Source organism: Macrotis lagotis, chromosome 1 (assembly GCF_037893015.1).
Source record: "Macrotis lagotis isolate mMagLag1 chromosome 1, bilby.v1.9.chrom.fasta, whole genome shotgun sequence".
Lineage (NCBI taxonomy): Eukaryota > Metazoa > Chordata > Mammalia > Peramelemorphia > Peramelidae > Macrotis > Macrotis lagotis.
The window spans coordinates 902,097,950-902,124,674 of record NC_133658.1 but is presented as its reverse complement, the minus strand read 5'-3'; the positions used below and the strand labels follow the sequence as shown (position 1 = coordinate 902,124,674).

General features: G+C 50.1%; 1 protein-coding gene across 2 annotated transcripts in view; it reads left to right on the top strand.

Moving 5' to 3' along the window:
- AKT2 (AKT serine/threonine kinase 2) overlaps window positions 1–25,339 on the top strand; it is a 40,928-nt gene extending 15,589 nt beyond the window's left edge. For both annotated transcript variants that reach the window (XM_074219073.1, XM_074219072.1), the window contains exons 3-14: window positions 1,192–1,320; window positions 2,657–2,768; window positions 6,876–7,026; window positions 7,236–7,367; window positions 8,491–8,556; window positions 18,477–18,545; window positions 18,954–19,076; window positions 21,103–21,231; window positions 21,480–21,694; window positions 21,988–22,075; window positions 22,515–22,617; window positions 22,932–25,339. In XM_074219073.1, the coding sequence (XP_074075174.1) occupies window positions 1,192–1,320; window positions 2,657–2,768; window positions 6,876–7,026; window positions 7,236–7,367; window positions 8,491–8,556; window positions 18,477–18,545; window positions 18,954–19,076; window positions 21,103–21,231; window positions 21,480–21,694; window positions 21,988–22,075; window positions 22,515–22,617; window positions 22,932–23,011 (1,397 nt within the window). In that variant the 3' untranslated portion in view covers window positions 23,012–25,339. The remainder of the gene's footprint in view (window positions 1–1,191; window positions 1,321–2,656; window positions 2,769–6,875; window positions 7,027–7,235; window positions 7,368–8,490; window positions 8,557–18,476; window positions 18,546–18,953; window positions 19,077–21,102; window positions 21,232–21,479; window positions 21,695–21,987; window positions 22,076–22,514; window positions 22,618–22,931) is intronic.
- The last annotated feature ends 1,386 nt before the right edge of the window (window positions 25,340–26,725 follow it).

Here is a 26,725-nt window from a genome sequence, read left to right as displayed (position 1 = left end):
ATCTTGCTGTGCTTCTGTTTCCTCATGTGGAAAATGAGCTGCTGGGCTCAGTGATCTTTGAGGGCCCCTTGGCCCACTCTCCCAGCTGGGTGGCCTTAGAAGACTAGCACAGGACTTTTGTGGGTTTTACTCCCCGATCTTCCCTGGGGCAATGTCAGGCCATCCCCATCTCCCAGCCAGCTCCACTCGGAAAAACTGGTCATTCTCTAAATGGCATCCCCAGGTAGCTGCTGCTTGTATGTTTCATCCTGAGTCCTTGGTGCCAAGGGGGCAAATGAGAGCCCCAGGTAGACACAAGGTGATGTGAGAGTCCCATGGGGAGAGCCAGGAGGCCCTCAGTCTTTGGGGGTCATCTTCCAGGTGTCTGTCCTCCCCTCCTTCCAAGCCTATTTCCTATGGCTTTGGCCTTGGCCTTCTTCCCAGGACCACATTGCTCACAGATGCCACCTTCTCCAGGCCCCAGGAGAGCAGCAGTTGGCAGGGCAGGGGGAGTGGCTCAAGCTCTTGGGGTCTAAGCTGGCTTCTCTTCCCCCCCTTCCCCCCAAGGACCCCAGCATTTCAGCTTCCACTGACTCTGGGTTTTTCTCATTGGAAAAAACCCATCCCCTTCAAGTCAAGGTTGGCACCATTGCTTCACAGATCTCTTTGGGGGTGAAAGGGACTCTGCCCGGGCCCAGAACTTGTCTCCATCTTATCCCCATGAGAGCAAGAGCCACAGCCCAGAAGAGTTTTCTCTCCCAGCAGCTAGAGGGGCAGAGCAGCAGCCCCCAACGAGGGCTGGAGGCCACGAAGCAGCCAAGTGGTTCTGGGGTTGCTGCCGCAGCATGTCATCCCATGACCTCTGCCACACTTGGGTCCTTCCCAGGGCCTTGCCCTGCGTCAGCCAGAGGCCCCTTCCCTCCCTCTCCTCCCAGACCTAAAGCCGCCATAGGGCCCTCTCAGCTCTCTCTCCTCCCCCTCCCTCCCTCTCCTTGCCATCTCCTCTCCCCTTCCCCCTCCCCCCAGGCTCTCTGATGAGTCACTCCTCAAGCATCCCTCGGCTGGAATGTAACTGAGCTCCAAAGGGAGACAGGATCTGCCTGTGTCTATCATCGCCTGCCTCCAGGCGGCCCACCTCCTGGGCCGGGGGATGCTCCCTCTCCTGGAGACACTGGGGCCTGCGTTGCCCTGACCTCTTCTCTCTCCTTTTAGGTGAATATATCAAGACCTGGAGACCTCGTTACTTCCTGTTGAAAAGCGATGGTTCATTCATTGGATACAAAGAGAGGCCAGAGGTCCCTGACCAGAGTTTGCCCCCTTTAAATAACTTTTCTGTAGCAGGTTTGTTGAATAAAGTTTTGAGGGGAATTGCATTAAAATAACTCCTTCCTTGAGCTGTGGACCTCCTGAGAACATAGATCCCTTTGTCCAGGCCCAGGACCATTCCCAGGGTAGCCGAGGGGGTTCTCCCAGTCCTGGGCCCTCCTTCAGGGGTGGTCATCGTTCCTTGGGTTATCGAGACCCAAGTTTAGATTTATTTCGCTCTTCGTGGCTTGCCAAATGCTTTCTCCACAATGACACTGGAAGGTTGACAATGGAGAGATGAAGGCCCACGGATAGGTGGCAGCTTTCCTCTAGCCATCCCATCCCTCAGTAGCAGGTCCTGTGGCACACAGCCAGGGTTCCTCATCATACCATTCTGCACTGGGCTGTGTGGGCATGATAGTCATCCATGACTCCAAGGACTGAACAGGAGGGGCACAGGTCCAGACACAGGATGGGACTGGGCTAAGGTCAGGGGATTCTTTGGGAGCTAATGGAAGGCATGGGACCTAGGTTCACATTCTGACAGACTTGCAGAGGATGATTTGGGATAATTCCCTTAACCTCACTGGTCTTCAGTTTCTTCATTTGTAAAATGAGGCTCTCCAATGCCTCTTCCAGTGCTCAGTCCAGTTTGACTGTGAAAAGAGCAGCTAAGACTTTAAGGATTTTACTGCTCAGTTAATCCAAGTCCCCCTTGGGCAGAGAAGGAAATCTAGTCCTCAAAGTGGACTGGGGCCTCCAGAGGGTAACCCAGGAGCTCCAGGCTCCTTCTGTCACACTCTCCTGCCTTTATGCCTGGTTCTGGAATCCAAAGGCTAGAGCCAGGAGGTCCTCAGAGCACTTCCATTCTTCCAGGTTACATGGGAGAGGGCCAAAGCCACCCTAAGAAAAAGCCTTGCAGATCAGAGGTCACCAGGCTGGCTCCCGCTGAGCATAGAACCCCGTCCAAGTTTATGTGCCCACCAGTGGTGACATGGTCACTGTACTTCTAGCCTGGGGGAGACCCAATTACCACAAAAATGCAGAAAGACTGTCATTTCAAAAGGGAAGGGATGGGGTGACTAGGTGGTACAGTGGATAGAGCACCAGCCCTGGAGTCAGGAGTACCTGAGTTCAAATCCCTCCTCAGACACTTAATAATCACCTAACTGTGTGGCCTTGGGCAAGCTACTTAACCCCATTTGCCTTGCAAAAACCTAAAACAAAACAAAACAAAAAAACAAAAACTAAAACAAAAGGGAAGGGATGGTGGGGTTGGGGAAGAGCCCTATGGAGATGGGACCCTGAGCTAGAACAGAAGTAGCCCTAAACTGCACTCTAATCCCCGCTCCTCTTCTCTTCTCTCCTCTAGAATGCCAGCTGATGAAGACAGAGCGACCTCGGCCCAACACTTTTGTCATCCGCTGCTTGCAGTGGACAACAGTTATCGAAAGGACATTCCATGTGGATTCTCCAGATGAGAGGTGGGTCTTCTTACCCTGGGAACCGTGGGGCCTGTCGCCTTAATGCCATTGGCACCAGGTTTCCCCAATCTCTGACTCAACTGCTTCTCACCTGCTTGACCCCCCCCCATGAGTTTTCTTGGCACTGCCATGATCTCTGTGAACTCTTTGCAGTTTGGCAGCGACTTGAAGACAAGGCCTCCTAAATTGGAACTATTGACCATTCCCCCTCTTAGTCAGCCAGAGAACTGGTGGAGGGAGGGGGGAGGGGAGGCAGGCCAGGCCCAGGGGGGCCCCCAGGAACATAGGGAGGCCTTCCAACAATGCTCACAAGAACTGCCCTTCTTTGAGCCACTTTAGTGCATGCAGAGCCCTTTTACCCAGTGTAGACACTGAACCTTAGGAAGGGGAAGGGATTTGTCCAGGGTCTCACAACCAGGAAGTGTCAGAACCAGTTTTTGAACCTAGGACTTCCTGACTCCACATCTAGCATTTCTGCCCTTGGGCTATAATGCCCCTTAGAGTGGGCACTCTCTCCTTAAGGGGGCTCTTGGTTGGTGGCTGCTGGAGCCAGGGACAGAGCTTGGTTCCTTGGCTTTTGGCCAGATGGTGGAAGGCTAAGGCTGGAGTCTGAGGGGCCTGCCATCCCATCCTACCCCTTCTGCATAGCCTTGGCCAAGTGGCTTCACTTCCCAAGCCAGGAAACGAGGGGCTGGAGGTAACCTCAGGCACTTCTGGTTCTGATCTATTACCTGTCTTCTGGGTCTGCTACCTGATGGATTTGTGACATTGGGAGTATGGTAGATTTGGGCATTGCATTGCAGTGTGATGTGTGGGAAGGTCCCTGGATTAGAGGGTTGAATGTCAGGTCACCTCCTCCTGAGGAAGTAGCTTGGTGACCTTGGGTAAGGGACTTGACCTCTCTAGTCCTCAGTTTTCTCATCTGTAAAATGGAGAGTGGAAGGGGTGAATTAAATGATTTTAGACCTTTCCAAGCTCTTAACTACCCATCATCCTCAAAGGAGGCATTTTAGAATGAATAAAAGGTAATCATGGCAGAACTTGGAGAACTAATTCCCTCAAGACAGGGCAGTCCTGTCCCACCCATCCTCAATCCACTTGCTCTGTCAGTGTTCCTGTAGCACAGGCCTGATCATGTCACTTCTCAAGAAACTTCTGAGATTCAGGCTCCTTTTTTTGTCCTTTAAAGCCTCCAGAGTACAGCTCCTGTCTGTGATGACTTACACTCATTCCTTTTCTGACTCATCTGATTCCCTTTGGTTTTTTTCATTTCTAACATTGTCTCCACAGAGATTGTTCAGATAAAGTGCTGTGGAAATGTGAGATTTTCTTGTTACTGTTTTGTTTGTCATCTCTTCCCTCCACATCTTTGACCAGACTGGTTGGCCTCCATGCTTCCTTTAAGGCCCTATCACCCAGCCTAGAATTCCTTTGTCTTAACTTGGTCAGCTCCTTGAGGACAGAGGCTGTGTCCTTTGTCTTTGTCTCTCTAGCACCCAATGTAGTGTCTGACACATGGTCATGATGGGACAGTCCTGAAGAGGGAACTGAGACCCATTCCTGAGGTAAAGTGAGCTGGGAAGGGTTGGAGACAGGATCTTGCTGCCAAGACTGCTTCTTGATTGGATCCGTCATGACCTGACTGCAGCCAAATGCTGGGCTTCCCCCTAGCCCATATAGGATGGCGACCACTCAGCCATCTTTGACCTCTTTCCTGCCATGTTCTCTTGGTATTGCCAAGGAGGCCTTTGAGTGAAGCCATGGCACTTTTCCTGGGTGAGTCTGAGCCCCAGGAGCTCTCTGCCCCTGATCCAGTTGGAGCCAAGCTTCCGGGGCAGTGCTTTTGACCCTTGTTCTCTCTTTCTTGGGACACACGTCCCTCTGCAGAGCCCTGGAAGGGGAAATGCCCTTAAAAAACTTATATACTTGTCTAAGGCTTGATGGGTGGACTTGGCCTCCTGGTGAATTTCTAGCAAACTAGTGGTAGCTTACATGGGAGGCCCAGTGCACATGCCTTCTCTTGGCTAGAAAAGAAGGAGAGGTCATCTTGTCCAAGGTCTTAGTTCAGGACAGGACCACACATAGGGCCCTGACTCCAGGACCTGCTGACCCTCCCAGAACCTAGGAAGACCTCGCCCCCCGCCCCCACATTATCTTTCTTATCTGATGCCAGAATGCCCTATAAGGCCAGGAATGGTGTTGCACTCCCTGGGGGTGCCCAAGCTTTCTTTTCTCTCTTGGGAACTTCTAACTTTGTCATAGACCTCAGTGGAGTGGGGTGGGCAACATCTCCTTTCTCCAGAATGTCTATGGTTAATTGGGGTACAGCGGGATTGTGGGATGAGAAGTCAGTAGAACCAAGCATCACTGGAGGTTCTCTGACACACTCCTTACCCTGGAGCAGAAGGAGATGGGGGGTAGAAGCGAGATAGGGGTGGCAACACTGGTGAGGTCTCCTGCCTGTGAGGGCCAGAGGGCCCAGGAAAGGCTTCGACCTTGACCAGAGGAGTTGAGGGCAAAGGTGGGGAGAGAGCCCCTCCCCCTTCAGGGGATCTTGGCATCAGAGCTCCCAGAGAACTGGCGAGTGCTGCCCCACAGGGCGTGAATCCAGGCTTGCTGTGACATCTGAGCTCCATGTCACTGCCCCCAGAGAAGTTGCAAAATTCATTTGGCTTATTGCTCAGGGTGCCGGCAATCTGCTCCTTGCCCTCTTCCTTGGCCCCCAGCGTGCGCATCTGCTCAGCCTATTTTAATTCAGCAAGAGTCCAGAGGGTTAGCATGCCCCATGTGTCCCTTGTGCCCAGGATGTGATCACAGAGTCAAATGACTTGACAGCTCATCTCAGTAGGCCTCTGTCCATCCAGGACCTGCTTTGCATCCAGGGAAGACACGACTTGAAGAGGAGCGTTTACCTTTGGAACAAAATAGCAATTGGAATCCCCTTGTGGGAAAAGCTCCCTGGCTCTCCCCAGAAGAACTGTCCCCAGAGGTAGGGGGCTGACTCTTTTGACTTCATAAAGTCACTTCTAGCCCTAAAACGTTAGGGCTCTTTGAGAATTTCTCTTGGCATCAGTGGAAGTATTTAAGTTGATCTATGAGCAGCTAGGTGGCGCAGTGGATAAAGCACTGGCCCTGAAGTCAGGAGTACCTGAGTTCAAATCCAACTTCAGACACTTAATAATTACCTAGCTATGTGGTCTTGGGCAAGCCACTTAACCCCACTACCTTGCAAAAACCTTAAAAACAAAAAAAACAGATGATCTGTGATCTCATTTGGGAGGGCGCTCCCACCAGCAGCATGGACTGCAACCCTGCCATGTCTCAGCTGCGACTTCCCAAATCATTTTATCTCAGCCAGTCTCTAGGCAATGAGGCTGCCCCATGATAGGCAGGCTGGACCTCTGATGATAGACACAAGGCCTGAACCTGTCAGAGCTGCCCTTCTCAGGGACTGGGGTCTTCTGAGCATAAGGGTCACCACTGCACTACAGTGACTTCAGTGGAAGAGCAATAAGGACAGAAATCTAAAGTCATAGGTACAGTGAATCGACATAATGGTCAGACTGTTAGCTGGCAGAGAAGGTGATGGAGCCACACTGAGAAAAAGGCTGGAGTGGAGGTGTGTAAGCTCATCTGAATGAGTACTGTGACTTGTCATCCCCCAGAGGGGTCACGATCTTAGGTGTCTTGAAAATGGCTTGAAGGAGCGAGGTGACCAGCCCACCGTTCTCTGCCCTGGTCAGAGTATCTCTCTCAGGTTGGTGACAAACCACCGCCTGTTGAAAGGAGGGTAATTGCAGGAGGGAGGGAAAATGCTAGTTATTTAGAGACTGGTAAAGATCTCAGACTGGAGGCGTAGCTAAGCCTCACCATGGTGGAAGTGAGGCAGAGAGCCTTCCAGGCCAGGGGACTTTCTGTACAAAGGCATGGAGGTGGGAGATGGGAGAATTGCATATGATGGTCAGCCAGCAAGCCAGTTTTCCATGGAGGCTGGAAAGACCCACTCCAACCCCAGGAGACCTGGGAGGGCCTTGATTGGGAATGTTTGGGATGGGCTGCACTATCCTGGCTGACATTCCTGCCGTGGCTTGTGTCTGTGTCATTTAGGGAGGAGTGGATGAGGGCTATCCAGATGGTGGCCAACAGCCTGAAGAATCAGGAGCCTATGGAAGACTCAGACTACAAATGTGGCTCCCCCAGCGACTCTTCAGTGGCTGAGGACATGGAAGTAGCTGTCAGCAAAACCCGGACAAAGGCGGTGAGTGTGTGGACTGGGGAGGTCCGGAGGAGCAAGCCTGCCCTCCAGGCTTTGGTGGGGAATATAGAACAAGGGAGGAGTCAAGGAAGGGTTGTGCCCACAGATTAGCCACCTGTGGGTCATAAGTGCCATGGGACTGTCAGGGTAGAGGGGAGGACTGAACCCCTCTGGAAAAAGCATACTATCCTCCCCATTCCCCCCTCCCCCAGACCATGAACGACTTTGACTATCTCAAGCTTCTGGGCAAGGGCACCTTTGGCAAAGTCATCTTGGTGCGGGAGAAGGCCACAGGGCGCTATTATGCCATGAAGATCCTGAGGAAGGAGGTCATCATTGCCAAGGTAGGTGGCCTACTGCAGCATGGGATAGGCAAATCAAATCCTTCATGGCCCATGGTCAGAGATACTGAAGCAGTTTGCATTTCCTTCCTCAGCTTATTTACAGATGAGGAAACAGAGTCAGCAGGGGTGAAGTGACCTGCTTGGGGTCACAACTAGGAAGTGTCTGAGGCCAGATGTAAAATCAGATCGAGGAGTCTTCCTGATTCCAGGCCCTGGGCTGTGCCCACTGTAGATGCAGACATAGTGAATGCAGAACAGGGTTCCCCTGTGTGCTCAGGGGTGGACCAACCTGGCACCACAGGCTAAAAGAGAGAAAAAGGAGTCCCGGTGGACTTTAAAGGTGCAGCATCCAAACAGAGGCAGAGAGAGAGAAGAGGTCAGGGCAGTTAGGCCAATGGCTCATGAGGTGCCCCTGTGGTTCTAAGAGCAAGGAAGCCCAGCAAGTGTATTCATGTAACAGGTTAGAAAGCCCCCTCCAAGGAGTGGCCATGGAGGAGACAGTGGCCAAGAAGTCTGATGGAGAGAATCCTGCCATCATCCCAGGGCAGTCCCTGCTCTCAGGGGGCCTTAAGTCTGAGTGAAAGGGAGTTGCATCTGCCCTGCAGGGAGAACCCTGAGGCCATAAGACAGCCTAAGGAGGGTGGGCTGAGGGATTGGGTTAATGCGCCTGGGAGTCAGGAGTGGGTTTAACTTCCTCATGGCTGACCACTGCCTTGCCAGCTTGTGTGAAAGAGATTGAGACTCCCTTCCAGCCATCCTGCAAGGAGAAGATCCCAAGGAATGGCCACCTTTGACAAGTGGGGTGACACATCTTGAGAGCTCCTGGGGCCCCATCTAGTATGTGTCAGCCCAAGGCTGCACTTGGGGCCATGGGGTCTGGGTGCAAACAAGATCTGAGCCATTTTGGGCAAACTGCTCACACCCCCACCCCCAGGTGGTTAGATGCAAGGCTGTGAGGGCCCTGCCCAACTTGAGGATGCCTTGTTATGTATTAGCTGCTAAGCCCTGTGGGTACAGAGCTTCTCTGGAATGGGAGTAGGGTACCCCGACTCTGCAGACGAGGCCTCAGCCCTAAGACCAAGCATTGCTATAGTTCCATGCTCACCTGGCTGTCTGTCTCTAGGATGAAGTCGCCCACACAGTCACTGAGAGTCGAGTCCTGCAGAATACCAGGCACCCATTTCTCACAGTAAGTTGATTGGGTCAGTCCATTTCAGGTGGGGGCTCCCTCCTAGGCTGACAGGTCAAATGAGGCAGCCCTGCTGGTGGTGCTTCAGAGGGCATCTCTTTCAGTGTTGATGTCTTGTTTAATGTCACCATCACTTCCCAAGATCCCCTTTGTTCTCCCACCCCTAGAAGCACGTTGACCAGGCATGGCCTCACTCCCTGTTGCCAAAGCAGGGAGCCTATTGGAGCATGTTCTTCTCATGAGCAGTGCATGAAAGGAAGGCCCCCTGACTTCCAGACATCTTATCACACCCACCCTGGGTAGCAGCATCCGCCTCTCCAACACTGGGAAGCTCTTATGGAGATAACAAAGCAGCTCTTTGGGGGGACAATTCTTTGGCAAAACTAGCCATGATTTTTCCCAGTTATGAAGCATATTCCTCTCTCTGAGATCTTAAAAATCAGTCCTTCCAGTGTCAGCTATGGCTTGCAGCACAGACCTTCCTGGGTCCAGTTCAGCTGATCCTTCTCTGCCTTGTTCACTTTCAGGGCTAATGTCCACATGGTGCTTCCAGAGCTCCCTACTCAGAGCCACTGATCTGGCTGGTCCCTTCCTCTAGAGATGCTCTTGTTTGGTTGAATTTCATGCTCAGGCTCCTACAAAGGCCTCTCCTTCTGTTGCCTTTGACTTCCTGGTGTGCTGATTTTGTCCCCCCATCTTCCCCAGGACATTGCACTGCATGTTCTCTAGCCCAGCCCTGCCTTCAGCTTTCTTTTATTTCCTCTTAGTAAGGAGAATCACTGTTTGCTGACTGAGAGTTTATGGACTTTCTGGCCTCCTTACTGTCTATTGCTTCCTACATTAGTGACTCCATGCTAGATGGATGAATGTAAGTCTTTCTTTAGTGGTAGAGATCATTTGTTGCCCATTGGTTCACCCTCTGCCAGTCTCTTTTGAATCTCTGCAGTCTGGGCAACCCATGGGCTGATCCAACATTTTCTAATGACCACTAGAACCTGGGTCTCCATTGGTAATAGGCTATGGTTTGCTTGGACCTGATTCACCTTGTTTCTTTTTTTTCTTTTCTTTTTTTTTTTAAAAGATTTTTCAAGGCAATGGGGTTAAGTGGCTTGCCCAAGGCCACACGGCTAGGTAATTATGAAATGTCTGAGGCCGGATTTGAACTCAGGTACTCTTGATTCCAAGGCCAGTACTCTATCCACTGTGCCACCTAGCTGCCCTCCATGTTGTTTCTTTACTGCCTTTTACAGTACCTGCAATGTTGATTCTTTAGAGATGGTAATGTTCCATGTTTCATAATTTAAGAGCATCACTAGGAGGACTGTAATGTTTAAGGAGCAGCTTGGGATCACTTAAGGCCCCAGCACCCTTTGCTGAGAGTCTTTTGATTAGTCTTCTTCCTCTGGTTCTCTGGTGCCTGTACAAACTGTAAGCACCAATGAATGAAATCAGACGACTGCATTCTATACAGTCACTGTTTTGGTCCATTTGCTTTTTCTTATATGCATTGTTTTTTGTTTTTAGATTTTTGCAAGGCAATGGGGTTAAGTGACTTGCCCAAGGGCCACACAGCTAGATAAATATTACGTGTCTGAGGTCGGATTTGAACTCAGGTACTCCTGATTCTGGGCTGGTGCTCTATCCACTGCGCCACCTAGCTGCATCTTCTTGTATGCATTGTTGTATGACTTCTGGAGTGACTGTGGCTCTCAGAAATGGTTCTTTCAGAGTTTGATAGAATACCACCAATAGAGAATCCTTGTCCTATATGGACTCTGCCCAAGGCCTTGTCCTTGATAGGCATGCATCTCAGTTCATCATTATTTCTGCTTCTCTAGTACTGAGTGTTTCTTCTCTCAGAGATCCTGGGCCCAGGGAAAGAGTAGACACAAACCTTGCCTCATGACACCTTTTGGCCACCATTGCTCAAGGACATGTCCTCAGCTGTCAGGCACTCCCAATGTGGGTTACATTTACTTACAAGTTTTCTTTCCTCCTCAAAGAATTTGGTACTTGGCTTCCTGTCTTCCTCTCCATATCTTTTCTTGCATTTATCATATACATATCTCCTCCAATCTTTCATTGCATTGAGTGCCCCAATTGCCAGTATCTCTATCTTCAGCCACCAATGGGTACGGGCATATTTTTAAAAAAAAATTTTTTTAATTTTTTATGTCTCACAGAATAATTTCTCCCCTTGTAACAAAGACTAAAAAAGAAAAAGAAAAAATTCTTAAAACCAACCAATAGATCAATCACATCTAGCAGAATATGCGATTTTCCACACCTTTGAGTCCTCTCTTTTGCAGTGAAGGGTGGTCCTTAAAAGAATTTGGCACTGAGTTTGCTCTTTAGGTCTTTCCAGTTATAATTATTGGCCATCACTTTTTTCCAATCCTTGGCTACCAAAAGTGTTGTTTGGATTATTTTGGTGTTTGTGGGGCCAGTGTTTCTGTCTCTGAACTCTGGCACACATGCTGAGTAATGAGATTGGTGGTTGAAGACATTGTAATCATCCTTGCATCGGCAATCCTGGATGAATGCATGGCTAGTTTTGCTCCACAAAAGGCTGCTTTGTTATCTCCATAATGCATTAGTGTATCCTCTCATCTTAAGTCTCAACATCACTCTTTACTGTTACCTTCATGATCTTGAACTCTAAACTTTGTTCTAACCTATTGTTCCATCTCTTGCTCATCTTCATTGGATGTACAACTCCAAATTTCATTAGATTTGGCCTTCTGGTTAAGTCCAACATGAACAAACCATACACACACACACACACACACACACACACACACACACACATACACACACACAGGCAGCTTTGGCCCCTGTCTTGCCTGGTGTGATATTTAGGTAAATGAATTTCAACCTGAAACCTCAAAGTGCTCTCGCTGTCATCTTTGGATCAGCTACATTTTTCTTTCTTTTTTTTTTTGCAAGGCAATGGGGTTAAGTGGCTTGCCCAAGGCCCTGCAGCTAGGTAATTATTAAGTGTCTGAGGCCAGATTTGAACCCAGGTACTCTTGACTCCAAGGCCAGTGCTCTATCCACTGCACCACCTAGCCACCCCTCAGCTACATTTTTCACAAGTGTCTTTACCCAAGTCACTAATAAAAATTTTCAGCAGCTCCAGGTGAAACATGAATCCTGAGGTTTCTCAGCTTGAACCTCTCCCTAAGTTCACCTTGAGTCATTCATGATTAGACTTTGGTCGATTCATCAGCCTGGCAGCCCCCTAACTCAGTTGATCAACCTGGCAGTTCTCTAACTTAACTGATCAGCCTGGCGGCCTCCCCTTACTTGACTGATTAGCCTGACTGCCTCCTAACTTTTTTGATCAGCCCAGCAGCCCCCTAACTCGACTGATTAGCCCGGTAACCCCCTAACTCGATTACCTTTGTGGTCTTGTCTGACTCTCTGTGACCCTATTAGGGTTTTCTGAGCAGAAATTTTGGGTTTGCCATTTCCTTCTCTAGCTCATTTTATAAATGAGGAAATTGAGGCAAACAGGATTGAAGTGACTTGCCCAGGGTCACTAAGCAAATGAGTGTGTCTGAGGCCAAATTCAAACTCCAAAGGATGAGCCTTTTTTGCCTCCAGGTCTGTCTCTGTGTGCACGCATTGTGGCACCCCCTAGTGGCCCCTCACCACCTAAGCACCTCCATCCCAGGCCAGTTCTCCATCTTTTGCACAAGCACAACCTGGAAGACCTCATCAAATGCTTTGCTAGCCTAGATTGGGGGTTCTTAACCTGGGATCCTTGAACCTACTTGTAACAATATTTGGATACTAGTTTCGATAGTTGGTTTCCATTATAGCTGATGCATTTATTTCAATATTTAGACACTTGACTTGAGAAAGGTTTCATCCAGGCTTCCCTGGCCCAGCTGCTGCAGGGGCCTCAGATCCTATCCAGGTAAAGGACCCCTCTCAGTAAACTCTCCTTGGGTAGCCCTGGTTGACCAGCAGGTCCTCCTGGTCAGAAGGAGAGAAAGAGATGAGTCTGGCAGGATTTGCTCTCAACAAAGATGTTCCAGGCAGGCCTTTAGGGCCTTCAAGGGTGGGACCCAGACTTGTGTTCAGGCTGGCCCAGAGGCTGCAGGCACTGCTCCCTTTGTCCTGTGGTGTCTCAGCTCTTCTCTGTTGTCTTTTGAAGCTCCCTAAAGTGGGCAGCCTTCATGTCTTCCAAGAGAGAGGCTGTCTGGATCTGGTCACTTTATTTCCTCAGGACTTTCTGACAGACTTAGTCTTACAGAGGCAGCTGGTGTCATAGAGAATAGAGCAAGCTGAGCCTGAAGTTAGGATGTCCTGAGTTCAAATGCAGCCTCAGACACTTCCAAGCCTGGGACCTTGGATGTGTCACTTAACCTCTCTCTCGGTTTTCTCACCTGTAAAATGAGGTTAATTATGGCACCTACTCCCCAGGTGGTTATAAGGTCTAAGTGAGAAAATGCACAGGGCCTGGTCCACGTAGAGACTTATTCCCTTCCCTACTCTATTGATCTCCTTGTTTAGCTTGGGCATCATCTCTTTCTGTTGTCCTTTATATTTCCATTCCTTCTTGTCTAAAGATAAAACAGTAGCAGTCAGCCTTGCTCCAGACTCTGAGGAAGTGGCATCCCTTCTTTTGGCCAAGGCTCTTGAGGCCATCTCCTCTAGGAGCTCACTACCTCTGCCATTCATGGTGCCTATAACCAGCCAGACATCCAAGCATTCATCCATCTCTGGAGGGAGGCTGTCCTCACTACAAAGTCTTCTTACATCAGACCCAAGTTGGGCTCTGCCCCTTCTGTCCCTGGCATCAAGCAGCCTGTCTGATGCTCTCTAGCTGCATGTCTGCCTGGCATCTCCTCTCCTCCAGACTCAGCCTTCTCAGTCCCTCCAGGTCTCTTCAGATACCACTTCCTGACTTGTGGCAAGTCCTCGCCCTGGATGCCCCATCAGTTCCTCTGCCCTGGATCCTCTTCTGTCTCATGTGATCACTCAGCATTCTGAGTTGATTAAAGGCTCAAAGAGAAGTCACAAATGCTTCAGTTATAAACTCTATGCCAAAGACTCCCAGTTTCTCAAGAGAATTGCCCCAGATGAGCAGAGAGGCCCATGGTGACCACTGAGAAGACCAGGGTCCCCAATCTGGAGACCCCTCCTCCAGGAAACCTACCCTGATCTGTCTCTTCTCTCCACAACATACCAGGCAGCCCCACAGCCCAGGGCCACCCCTCATGAAGAGACTTCTAGGGGCTTCTGCTCATCTCTCCAAACTTGCCATTGTCTCATCACATCTTCCTTCTCCGTGCCTTGGTACAGGCCATCACTTGTGCCTGGAGTGCCTTGCCTCCTTCCAAATGAAGCCTTTTCTGTGTCTAATGTGCTTCTCATCCCTGCCTCCCAGGCAGCTAAAAGGTCACCACCTATCTCTGTCATGTACTTATTTATAAATGTGTCTTTTGTTTCCCCAGGTAGAGTCCTTGAGGTCAGGGCCTACTTCTTTGGAGTCTTGCCCATCCAGAGAACCCAAGGTGTAGTTGTGGAATTGACTTGAATGTTCATAACCAATTGTAGAACAAAGTTGCCTCTCATGATCTAGGATGATCTTACATGAGCCCCGAATCCTTGACTGTAGGGACTTAGGATCCAGAAAGAGGCCTAGATTCTGTTGTTTCTAGACCTTTCTGTCTGTGGTGAGACTTGGATGCCATGGTCTGTTAAGGCAGAGTTTGTGAAAGCTTCTCTTCCCCCTTCTCTTGTCTTCTTTGGGGACCCTCAATAGGCATGAGGTTTATCCTCATAAACATTTGATGAAGATCCAAAGATATAACTCACATGACTTATTAGCTTCTTTCTGGTCTCTGTTTGCCTTTCTGGAACAATGGTGCCATTTGTGATTTTTTTGCCCCCTTCAGCATCATTTTTAGTCATCTATTTTTTTTTTCAGTTTTTTTTTGGCAAGGCAATGGGGGGCTAAGTGGTTTGCCTAAGGTCACACAGCTAGGTCATTATTAAGTGTCTGAGGTCAGATTTGAACTCAGATCCTCCTGACTCCGGGGTCAGTGCTCTATCCACTGTGCCAACTAGCTGCACTTAATCATCTTGCTTAAGGTCACACAGCTAGGTAATCATTAAGTGTCTGAGGCCAAATTTGAACTCAGGTCCTCCTGACTCCAGGGGTCAGTGCTTTAGCTACTGCACCACCTAGCTGCCCCTAGTCATCTATTTTTTTTTTAGAAAGATTTTATTTACTCTGAGTTTTACAGTTTTCCCCCCATTCCTGCTTCCCTCCCCCCCACCCCTCACAGAAGGCATTCTGTTAGTGTTTACATTGGTTCCATGTTATACATTGTGTATACCATGGAATGTGTAGTCATCTGTTTTTTAAAAAATTATTTTTACCTGGAATTTCTTATCTCTCACTCCCATATCACTCACCAACTGGACAATAATAAACAAAAGCAGCCCTTTCAATTAGAATTTGGTCAAGCCCCCATTGGCCATGTCCAGGCTTGTGGACCCTGCTTATGGAGCCTGTGATCCCATCCATATCTGGTTGGCAGGGGCAAGTGTACTTCCTCATAAACTCTGCTCTCTGGTTGTTGCTGTACTGATCACAGTTCTCAAGATATTCCAAATTATTTTCCTCTGTAATGTTCTCCCAACTTGGCTTGCTTCAGTCTGCATCAGGACCCAGAAGTCTTCCCAGATTCTCCATTAGATTTGTGTGCCATCTTTTTTTTTTAGTCCTTAACAGTTTGTGTGCCCCCCCAAGTTTCTAGTTTGATGCTATTACTTGAAGGACTATTATAAATAGTTTTGTCCAAATGGGTTTTTTTTCTCTTTCTTTAATCTTTTTGTGATATACAGCTAATAGTTCTGAAGCTAGCTCAAAGGATATAGAGAGCACAGTAATGGCTGAGCTCAAACACCAGCTCAAAGTTCTAGCTTCCACACTAGACTATGCCTTTTGTCAGCTTTGTCAACCTGATGGGTATGAGGAGGAACCCCAGAGATGCTTTCCATTCAAATGTCTCTGGATTGGAGTGATTAGAAGCATTTTTTCATGGATTACTTCTTTTGAACACTGCTTTGACTTTTCAGACCTCTTCCTAGTCAGAGATTTTGAAGAAAGTTGAAGGATACTTTCTGCTGGTATCAGTTGAGGAAAACTTCCTGGAGGTGTAGCCTTAGCTAAACCTCAAAGGAACAGGCAAATGTTGCTTCTGGTTTTTCTCATTTCTATCAATTATCCAACTTCTTCCTGCCCTCACTCACAATATGAGGCCAAAGTCTGCTTGAATGGCCATGTGGATGAGAGCTCACATTCTTGGCAACACTGCAGGCCTGGGCTAGGATAGAAGACTCGGGATTCAGACCCCAAGTGATGATGAGTGATGTATGTGCTCCTCTCTTACTTTTCACCACCCTCTCCTGTGTCCACCTTTGCAGTGAGGTCACCAGGGATCAAAGTGTGGATTGACTTGATCTGGAGAATTTTACCAGGTTTCTTCATTGACTTTCTTTAGAGATTCTGCAAGGCAAGATGTCCACTTCTGCCCCAAAATGATGTTTCTGCTTACTTTGGCTGACACTCTAGCACTCACTCTATCTAAGCATTCTTACGGGGCGGCTAGGTGGAGCAGTGGACAGAGCACTGGCCTTGGAGTCAAGAGTACCTGAGTTCCAATCCTGCCTCAGACACTTAATGACCTAGCTGTGTGGCCTTGGGCAAGCACTTAACCCCATTGCCTAGCAAAAAAAGCAAAAAAAAAAACAACTAAGCATTCTTTCACTGATGTTTTCCTATGTGGCCTGAACTGAGAATAACCCTGTGAACCGACTTGGTTCTTCTAAGATTGTGTCCAAAATTGAGGGCCAGTAGACTGGACCCTTAGACGTCACTGAGTTCTAGTCATTGATGGACAGAACGTTTGTCCACTCCATTGGGCAATGATGCTTTTCTTAACCCCTCAACTTAACGATCCCAGGACGGAAATTTTGAAAAAGCTGAGATGGCATTGTCAAGCCCTATTTGGGCAAGATGCCAGCTTCATGGGCTCCTGCCACTGGTGCCTCCCTGTCTTGATGAAATCTTTCTTTGCACTGTCTGTTTTTTCACCCTCATGGCAGGAGTGGTGGGGGCTACATGGGCCTATGTGACATCTGCGTTGCTAAGGAATCTATCAGCTAATGACTGGCCCTCTTGCTGGAGAGCCATGCTGGTTCTGGACTAACACTCAAGATTATACCTAAAAAGGCACAAGGACCTCCAAGGTCTGTGGGCATATTTGTTGAGGCTAAAGTTATCATTTTGAAAGACTAGAGAAAAATAGCCTTGAAGGCTCTCACTTACTAGCTTCCATGGTAGATGGCAGCAGTGGTGATAGTGTGATGCCACAGGAGGCCTCAATCTGGGAGTCTGGTAGATCCAGCACATAGTCCAAATGGAAGGGCAGCTGACCTAGTGCCCCTCACTGTGGATAACCTGGCAGTACCTCAGACCTGAGGGTGAAGTGGGGTCTCAAAGATGTGTGGAGCCACTAGCCCTTGCAGAAGAAGCACCTGATATCTGGCCCCTAACCTGAAGTTGTGTGACCAGTTCAGTGAGTCAGGGCCTCTGTGGTCCTCAACTACTTCTCCTGGTGTGTCTTTGTGGAGTTACTCTCTTCTTCAGGGTTTCCGTCTTGGTCATTTCTTGCTCCATAAAATTTCCTCATAGTGTTGTATGTTTTTAGTTTGCTCATATTTCCAGCCTCAGTTTCTGATTTGACTGTGCTGCTTGGACACTACTCTGCTTTTAAATAAGATGGTCAGATCCTATTTGACCCTGACCTTAATTTCCTGGATTTCTGCAATTGGCTTCCTTCTGGTGTGTCTGTTCAGAGTGCTGGCAGACTTCACTGTCTCTATTTGTGGGCAACTCTAGACAGGTCACAGCATCCCTGCTTTGGGCTTCTAGTGCCCCAGGGGCATGCCCTAATGAGGTCATTAAGAGCCTCTGTCCCTCCAGGGCATTCCCAGCTGGGACCTTACCTTGGGCTTTTGGCCTCTTCCCATGAACCATGGCAGGATCCTTCCTTCAGTGCCCACTACATCTGGCTGTTCATTGTGCAGACCTGGTCTAGGGGAAGCTCCCCACTGCTTCTCTCTGGTATTCTTGGCCCTTCATCTTCTAGCAACCCTTTAGATTGTTGCCAAAAGAAACACAGGAGAGTTGAGGGCTTTGGTAACCTGCCTTGTTGTTTTCTTATCTCCTCCTTTTCCCCTCAGTCTTTTCCTGGTGTTATTTTCTGCAGAGGAGGGCACAACTTAGTTTGAGAAGAATCAAATTGGGGGAAGCCCTGGCCCCTGGAAGGGTACAGTAGACCCTCCTCCCAACAGTCCAAAAGATAGATGATCTGAAGGGGCTCCCTGGAAGCCAGTTAGTGATTGCCTGGGGGCCTGAGGAGGGCCAAGTCAAGAATCCTGTAGATGGAGAAAGCCCCCAGAGGCCTGCCTTCCTGGGAGGAATAGCCTCATTAGGAAGATTCCAGTCCAATGAACTGATAAGGAGGATTCACAAAGCACTGTATTGACAATGAGCAGGTGGGTAAGGCCCATCGACATCCCAGCTGATGGTGAACACTTTTATATTATGTGGGACCCTTGGGTCCTCGGACCATATTGGTCTGGCATTGCCAAGGCTGAGACTTGAATTTCAAGAAATTAAGGTGATTTTTAGGAGTGAATCAATTAAATATTTGCCCAAAGCAAACCCGTGAATGATGTTATAAATATCCAAATGGCACTTGGCAGGAAAAAGGTTTCCCACCCCTGCTTTAAATATTCAGTTGGCCAAGTGCTTTATATCTAAGTATCTCATTTGAGAAGCTATGTTGATCAAGGGTTATTAAGTTAGCAAGCATCTCCTTCTCTCCTCCTAGGCACTAAAGTATGCCTTTCAGACGAATGACCGCCTATGTTTCGTGATGGAATATGCCAATGGTGGGGAGGTGAGTTGTGGCCTCTCAGAGATCTTTTGAGAAAGGATGAAAGAACCTGCAGGGCAGGCATGGTACAAGGAAAGGGGATGGCGGGAGTTTCAGAAAATGTAAAACCAGAGTGAATGGGGGAAGAAAGGGGGAAGGTCACAACATTGCATTGTGTCATGTCACAAACCATTTCAGAAATCTGAAAATAACTTCGTAAAGATGGCTGGTGGCTTCCCCTTCTCCATCCACTCTCCTTCCCAAATCCCCACAGTCTTCCAGGCTGGAAGCCTTGGGATCCATTGCTTTGCTGGCCTGACTCTGGGCAGCCTAAGTCTGTTAGCCTATAGCCCTAGATTTAACTGCCCCATGTGAGTGCTCAGGGGACTTGGGCTTGGTGCCCCCTCACTCAGTCTCTGCCTCTGCCACCAGCTGTTCTTCCACCTGTCGAGAGAGCGTGTCTTCACGGAGGACAGGGCACGTTTCTATGGGGCTGAGATCGTCTCTGCCTTGGAGTACCTGCACTCCAGGGATGTAGTCTACCGAGACATCAAGGTGAGCCTTAGCTTTGGCCCTGCCCCCACGACCTTCATGCTTCTTTCTGCATTGCGGCTCCCTCTGGCACACCTTCAGTGCCCAAGACCTTCCCAGTCACCTAAATTGAAACTACTGTAGAGCCTCTGCTATCCCTGAATTTTTATTTATTTAAGGCAATGGGGTTAAGTGACTTGCCCCAGGTCACACATCTAGGCAATTATTAAGTATCTGAGTCTGGGTTTGAACTCAGGACCTCCTGACTCCAGGGCCAGTTCTCTTTCCACTGGGCCACCTAGCTGCCCCATGAATGTTTTTATTATTATACATTGAATCAGACACAGACTAATAATCCTGGCGTGGATGGTGAGGCTACTGTCGGGCTGAGGCCAAGGGGCTGGAGGCTCAGTCTGACAGGCAGAGTCTAAATGTGTCTCTGCTCTTGTGAGGTGTGGGGCCAGTGAGGAAGGACCTTGGTCTTAGCCTCATGAAAACCCGAGTTCAAATCCTGCTTCAGATACTGCTCACTGTGTGACCCTAGATAAATCATTAACCTCCCTGTGCCTTAGTTTCCTCATCTGAAACATGAAAAAGGTGGACCAGTGACCCTGAAGTGAAATTTGCTGCTATTAGTGACATCTGATGGTTAACCTAAAGTGCTGAAGGCTACATAGCAACATTTGTGGCTCCCACTTGCAGCTCCTTTACTGCCATGAGACAGATGCTCTGAGCAGACCAGACCCCATTTTACAGAGGAGAAGCTAAGTCTTTGGGGTATTAAGTGACTTGCTCATTGTCACCCAAATAGGAAGTCTCAGAGGGAGGGTTTGAATTCGTCTGCCTAGCTCCACATCCAACTCTGTGCATTGCTGCTATGGGCGGATGTGGGCGCCCTCACAGTCTAAGCAAACATGCCCATTTCTCTAGGACCTCACATTGGAAACTGGATCAAGCCTAGAAATGGCTCTATCTATAGGCCCAGGACTGCAGAGGAAGGGGCTCTGGTCAGGGTTTTCAGGGATGACTTTCTGCAAGAGCTGGTGGCCCCTTGGGCTCTGGTCCCTGCCTTCTACCTGGCTCAGCCCAACTGTGCTGGTGCTTCAGGCCGGGGGAAGACAGCCAAGCTGAGGGGAGGGCCTGTGGAGGACTAGAGCCACACAGAATGGCTGTCTTCAACACTTGAAAGGCTTTGAATTGGCTTGTCTGCTTGGCCCCAGGGAGCAGAGGACCAGAAGTAGTAAGGCCAGGGAGGCTGTATGAGTGGGGTGCCATCCCAATGTGGAGGGGTTGCCTCTTCCCCCTGCCCCCACAGGTTTCCAGGCACACGGGGCGGGGGGGAGAAGAATAGAGCCATGCTCACTCCACCAGTTGCTAGCACACTGAGGGGAGGCCATGGAAGCTCTCTGGGCTGAGGGTTACTCAAGTCAGGGAGAAGGGATTGGCTGGGGGAGAGAGACTGCTCTTCTAGAAGCACCCGCCAGGCTAGACTGAAATAGTCACACTGTCTCAACCCCAGGGACACCAAGCACATTTGGCACCAGAGAGGGTGTCTGCTGCTGTGTTGACCAAGGACTTAGAATAATGAACCATCAGAGCAGAAAGTGTAGAATGAGCCCAGTACTATGATTATAGCTGGAGAAATTGAGGCCCAGCTGGCTTTCACACTGTCCCTCTTCTTCTGTGACCTCCACAGAGTAGGATAGTCCCTAGTTGAGTGACCCTGGGCATATCTAACTGTAGATGGAGAAAATAAAACATCTCTCTGGGGGATTATTGGGATCAAATAGGATGATCTAGAAGGTTCTTTGCCAACCTGAAAATGTTAGATCAAATTTAATTTGAATGATGATGGTGACAATGATGACAGTAACTTCTTGCATAGTTTCTGTCATAAGGGATCTGGAGGCATTTGGGATATTCCCCTCACTCCCACTGGCAGTGGGAGGATGGAGCTGTGGAGAGGGGGGAGGTACTTGATCTGGCTTCAATTGCTTCTGTTGCTCTGCTCCTCTCTGCTCGGTTCCTCATGCCCATGCCTTCCTTCCAGCTGGAGAACCTCATGCTGGACAAAGACGGGCACATCAAGATCACAGACTTTGGCCTCTGCAAGGAGGGCATCACAGATGGAGCCACCATGAAGACCTTTTGCGGCACCCCAGAGTACCTGGCCCCTGAGGTGGCTGGGAGTGGCAGGGGACCTGTTGCAGGGTGGTCATAGGTGCCCTGAGGGTAGGGCTTCTGGAGGCAGGACCCCATGTTTCCCCTCCTCCCTCTACCAGGGCTGCTTCTCTTCCTCCCCCCACCCCAGGCCAAGAGCAGGGCCCATTCTTCCCTTGGATTTCCCTGGCTTCCCAGGGTGACACCGGTGGGGTCCTGGGAATGAGGAGGGAGAAACTGAAGCACTTTTTCCTCTCTGCCTCCCAGGTGCTGGAGGACAACGACTACGGGCGGGCTGTGGACTGGTGGGGGCTGGGTGTGGTGATGTATGAGATGACGTGCGGCCGGCTGCCCTTCTACAACCAGGACCATGAACGCCTCTTTGAGTTGATCCTCATGGAGGAGATTCGTTTTCCCCGCACACTGAGCCCTGAGGCCAAATCTCTGCTGGCTGGGCTCCTTAAAAAGGACCCCAAACAGAGGTGAGCCTGATTTGGGTGTGTGACTGTGAAGGGGCCAAAGGAGAGATGCCTGGGAGAGTTGTCCCATTTCAGGGATGATATGGTGAGGATTCCTTCCCAAGTTTGGGGAGGACCAAGATTCTCCATGTCTGGGGAGTAGCTGAATGCAGGAAGGGAATAGAGTGGAAGAGCTGGAGGGTCAACCCTAGATCCTCTGGCAGCTGGCAAGAGGGAACCCAGGCCAAATCTAAGGGCAGTGGACCTCACCCTGTGAGGAACCCCCACAGACAATGAGGCTCTGTGTGTTCTTACAGACTGGGTGGAGGTCCCCGGGATGCCAAGGAGGTCATGGAGCACCGCTTCTTCTCAGCCATCAACTGGCAGGATGTCTTGCAGAAGAAGGTAATGAATGTTTCCCAGAATCCTGGTGGGCACCTGCTTCATCACAGGAGCCCCTCTGCTGGAAGACTTCCACTGGGGATGAATCAGTCCCTGCCTCATCCCACGAGCTTCCTCTCTTCTCAGGATGCTCTAAGGGGGAGAGCTTCACTTCCCAGAGAGCTCAGTCTTTGGTTCCCCCTCTACTCCTCACTTTGGGAAAACTTCTTTCTGGGGGTCCATATCACGAGGGAGTGTAGACTGCCTGGTCTCCAAAGGCCACTCTAACATGGTCCTCCTAGGATTGACTCTCTGGCCTCTGCTGCCTGATGAGCCAGGGATGAAGCCTCCCTTGTGAGGAGAGGCTGGGAGTTCACAGTTCCCTCTGTGAACAAACAAGTGGTCCTTCCTGTGGAGAGAGCCCCATTCTCTCCAGTGACCCTTTCCTTCCATTCTTCCCCAGCTCCCACCCCCATTTAAGCCCCAGGTCACATCGGAGATTGATACACGGTACTTTGATGATGAGTTCACGGCACAGTCCATCACCATCACCCCCCCAGACCGATGTAAGTAAAGCCTCCTTCCTCCTAGCAGATAGAACAGTCAGGGTCTCCCTATCACTCCTGGGGAGCTCAGGAGGTGGCCTGAGAGCCTTGCCCTCAGATCCCCAAGGTAGGTCTTCCCTCCCCACAGATCTTCCTCAGGCTTTGGGGCCTTCTCTGTGCTTCCCTAGCCCACTGAGCCTTTTTCCTCTAGGAAATTCCTCCTTTTTTCATTTGCAGCAAAGCTGCAGTGTTTGCTGGGAAGTAGGTCCCTGACCTTGGGGGGCTGCCAACCTGCCCTGGCCCTCCCTCACACAGCTCCTCTCTCCTTTCTGCAGATGACAGTATGGGCTCTCTTGAGCCTGACCAGCGCACCCACTTTCCACAGTTCTCTTATTCGGCCAGCATCCGGGAATGACTTGACCTCTTGAGCAGAGCCCATGGAGGATGGACAGGTGGCTGCCCAGGCCACAGGCTGCCTCCCTTCTGGGTCCCATCCCCCCTTACCCACACATGCTTTTTTTCTCCTCCTCAACCCTGCCTCTGAAGGATCTGGCCCTTCCTTCAGCCCTCCAGGCCTGGTGGTCACTTGCTAGCCTTTCCCTGACCATGGCCCTGCAACCCAGGGGGGCTCTGGCCACAAGCCCCCAAAGTACTTGGGACTTGGTGAAACCCAGCTTGCTGCTGGCCTCAGGGTCTGGACAACTCACATCCCTGGTGGTCCTTTGCCCTGCCCAGGAGACTGGCAGGCTCTGCAGCTCCTGTGGTGGATGTGGTCAGCCCTGGCCCTTTATCTTCCTGGGACCGAGGTTTTGGTCAGTGCTCAGGGGGAACTTTGGAGCCACTGTCCAGGCCTACAGACAGCCACGGTGCTTTATTCCTGACTGAGTCAGCCGGCAGCCCCTCTTCTCCAGCCTCGATCCCCAGCCTGGCTCTGCCCTAGACCTCGAGTGTGTGTCAGGAGGCTACCCAGCCACGGGCAGGCAGCTTCTCAAGCAATAATGTCTCGTACCCGACCAGCCTTAAAAAAGCCGATGCCCCCAGAGCCGGGGTGCCTGCCTCTTAGCCCAAGCCAACTCTGATCTGGCTCTCTGTGCTGCCTCCCTTTGGCCTTCTGGCATCTCAGGAGCTTCCTGAGGTAGCAGCTGGAGGGGCTTCCCATCCCCTCCTCAGCGGATGAGCTTGGGGTGAAGCCAGAGCCAGGGTGAAGTCTCATCCCCCACTTTGGGGCCAGCTGTAGGCATCTCAGGCTGGCCAGAAGGGAAGCAGGCTGCTTAGGAGATGAAAACTATGCGGGCAAGAAATGGATGAGCTTGGGGGACCCTAGAGTAATAGGCAGTGGCTTCCTTTTTGGGACAGGGAAGTGTGCAGACTTGCCGTGCATCCAGGGAAGTGGGGGTTTACTGCTTTTGTCCCCCTGGCCCTTCCTTCTTTCTGGACACAGCCTCCTGTCCACCCTGGCATGTGACCACTCCACTGGGAACTTGGGATCCTCTCTCCCAGTGCCTTATCTGGATATCATGACAGCCTCCCCAGGGGAAAAGGTCAAGGCCAGGGAACATCAGGGATTGGGGGGTGGGGGTGGTGATGAAGGTTTTGGTACAGTCTGTCCAATCTCCTCTCCTTACCTCCCCTCATATTAGCCTGATTTTTTCCTCTCAGTCTCTTCATCTCTTCCCTCCTGGGCTTGGTATGTGGGCTTGGGCATCTTATGATCCTGTTGGTCCCAGGCCTCTGTCCCCATTCCTCAGCCTCCCTTAAAGCTGCTGGCTGGGCCAGAGCTTCAGATGACTGGGATGACCCAGGGCTGGCCTCCTGGGTCTTCTCCCCTAAGCCTTCACTGAAGGCTTTGAGGCACAGCTGTAATAGGAGACTGGGCCCAGAAGCTTTTTTTTGTACACGGTGACTGCACCTCAAGTCCAGATCCAAGGTTGGAAAGGCCAAGTCAGGAGGACCTTTGGAACTGGGCCCCTGCTTTGGATTAGGTTTGGGGGTATGTTCACCATCCCCCCCCACATCCCCAAGGACTAGGGTGGGGGGTTCACAACTGTTACAGATTCTTTAACGCAACAGTATTCATTTCCCCAGCTCCCTGTGGGAAGGGGCAATGGGGGTATTAGGTCAAAGTTCTCGGTTCAGTGCTCTCCTCTGACTGGGGTGTGTGTGGACAGGGCATCTGCTCATGGGGCCGGAGTTAACCCCATTTCCCTTTCTGTATATCTCCTGAGGCCTGTTGCCCATGGGCTACCAGAAGAGCCTTAAGATGAGACAGGGCAGGGGGCATACTTGCAGTAGAGCCCCTTAGCAACCCTGCCTGAGCTCAGCCCCAGAGTTTCAAGGGGCTTGGCCCTTTGCTGCCTCCAGATGTTTCCTTTTGCTTACAACAGATTGATCCAGGTGGGGGGGGGGGTGTCGCAATCTCCCTCCCAAACCCATCTGCTGCATTCCGGGGTGCTTGCTCAATGGCAGCTGCACATCTCGGGCTTGGGGGCCTGTGGATGTGTGTGTGTATTTATATATATATATTTTATATATATATATATATATTCATATACATACATATCTATGTGTCTCTGTGTTTGGGATGGGTCCTTCCCTAGGACCCTGGGGGTGGGCCAAGCAGGCCAGGGATGTTTAGGGCTCCTCAAGGCTCAGGGCCTTCTCCTACCCCACTCCAGGGCCACCTCCTTGGGGCTGCTGCAGCTCACAAGGAGACTTCCTGGTTGCCTCTTTGGGGGTGGGGGGATGTTTTCAGTTTGGGGGGGTTATATTTTTCCTCATGATGCAGGGGAGGGGACTGGAGGCCAGGGATGGCAAAGGCTTTGTGTGGGGATTTTTTTTTTGTTTGTTTCTGTAAATCATTTTAGCTACTATCTTTCCTTGAATTTATACGGTACCATCAATTAAAAAAAATTTCTGACAAATTGAGTTTTGTTTGCTTTTAGTCCAGGTAGGGCCCCTAGCCAAGCTGACCCTTCTCAAACCTCTGAGACACAAGTTGGGAAAGGCATTGCTTGATCTGATTTCTCTGGGGGCAGCTGTATCCCAGCTCTGGCTGGAAGGAGATTGGGGCACTGAGCCCTCCCGAATACAAACCTGCTAGTATCTGGGTTAGGGAGTGGGGGAAGATAGTGGGTGATAAAAGTCCTCATTTCCCAGGTATTACCAGCTGACTGGGATGAATGGCTGAATTCTGAGGGTTCTGGGGGAGGTGGGATGATGCCAGAGTTGGGTTTAAAGGTTGGTGCAGGGGCTGCTAGGTGGCGTAGTGGATAAAGCACCGGCTTTGGAGTCAGGAGTAGCTGGGTTCAAATCTGGTCTCAGACACTTAATAATGACCTAGCTGTGTGGCCTTGGGCAAGCCACTTAACCCCATTTGCCTTGCAAAAATCTAAAAAAACCCAAAAAAAACCCCAAAAAACAAAAGTTGGTGCAGCAGGATGCCGGAGAGCAAAAATTCAGGCACGGGGGTGGAAGTGGGGCACCAATCAAGCCGCAGAGGCAAGAAAAGCCAATTTGGCCTGGTCTGTGGTACAGAGAAATGATGTGCATCAAGACCATTGGAGCCTTGAATGCCAGGCTGAACAGATGGTACTATAGATTTGAGACCGGAGAGATGGGGGAAGGAGGTCGGGGCCTTTGTCACCCTCTGCAATATCCTGGGCAAGGATATTGAAGCCACCTCAGACAGCACAGTTGTCCCCTTTTGAAAAATTATAGTTAGGAAATTTTTCCTGACTTCTTGAAGGCCGAGCAGGACCCACCACATAGAAAGCACCAATGAGCTGAATCTAGCACCTTTAGGGTCAGGCAATGTGTGTTTTTTTATGAATACTTGATCCTCACAACAACCTCCCCATTTTATGGTTGAAGAAATTTGGGGCAAATGACTTGCCCAAGGTCACATAGCAAGTGTCTAAGACCCTGCATTTGAAATTTCTTCCTGACTCCACAAGTCCAGCCCTCCATATACTGCCCCACCTAGAAGGCTTCCAGTTTAGATGTTAAAATCTGTCAGGCTCAACACATTTTGAGACCAGTCCCATTTGCTTTCTTGGTTTCCATAACATAATTGAGCCTCACAATCCACGCAAATTCCTGAATCTTTTCCAGGCAAACTGCTGCTTTCCGA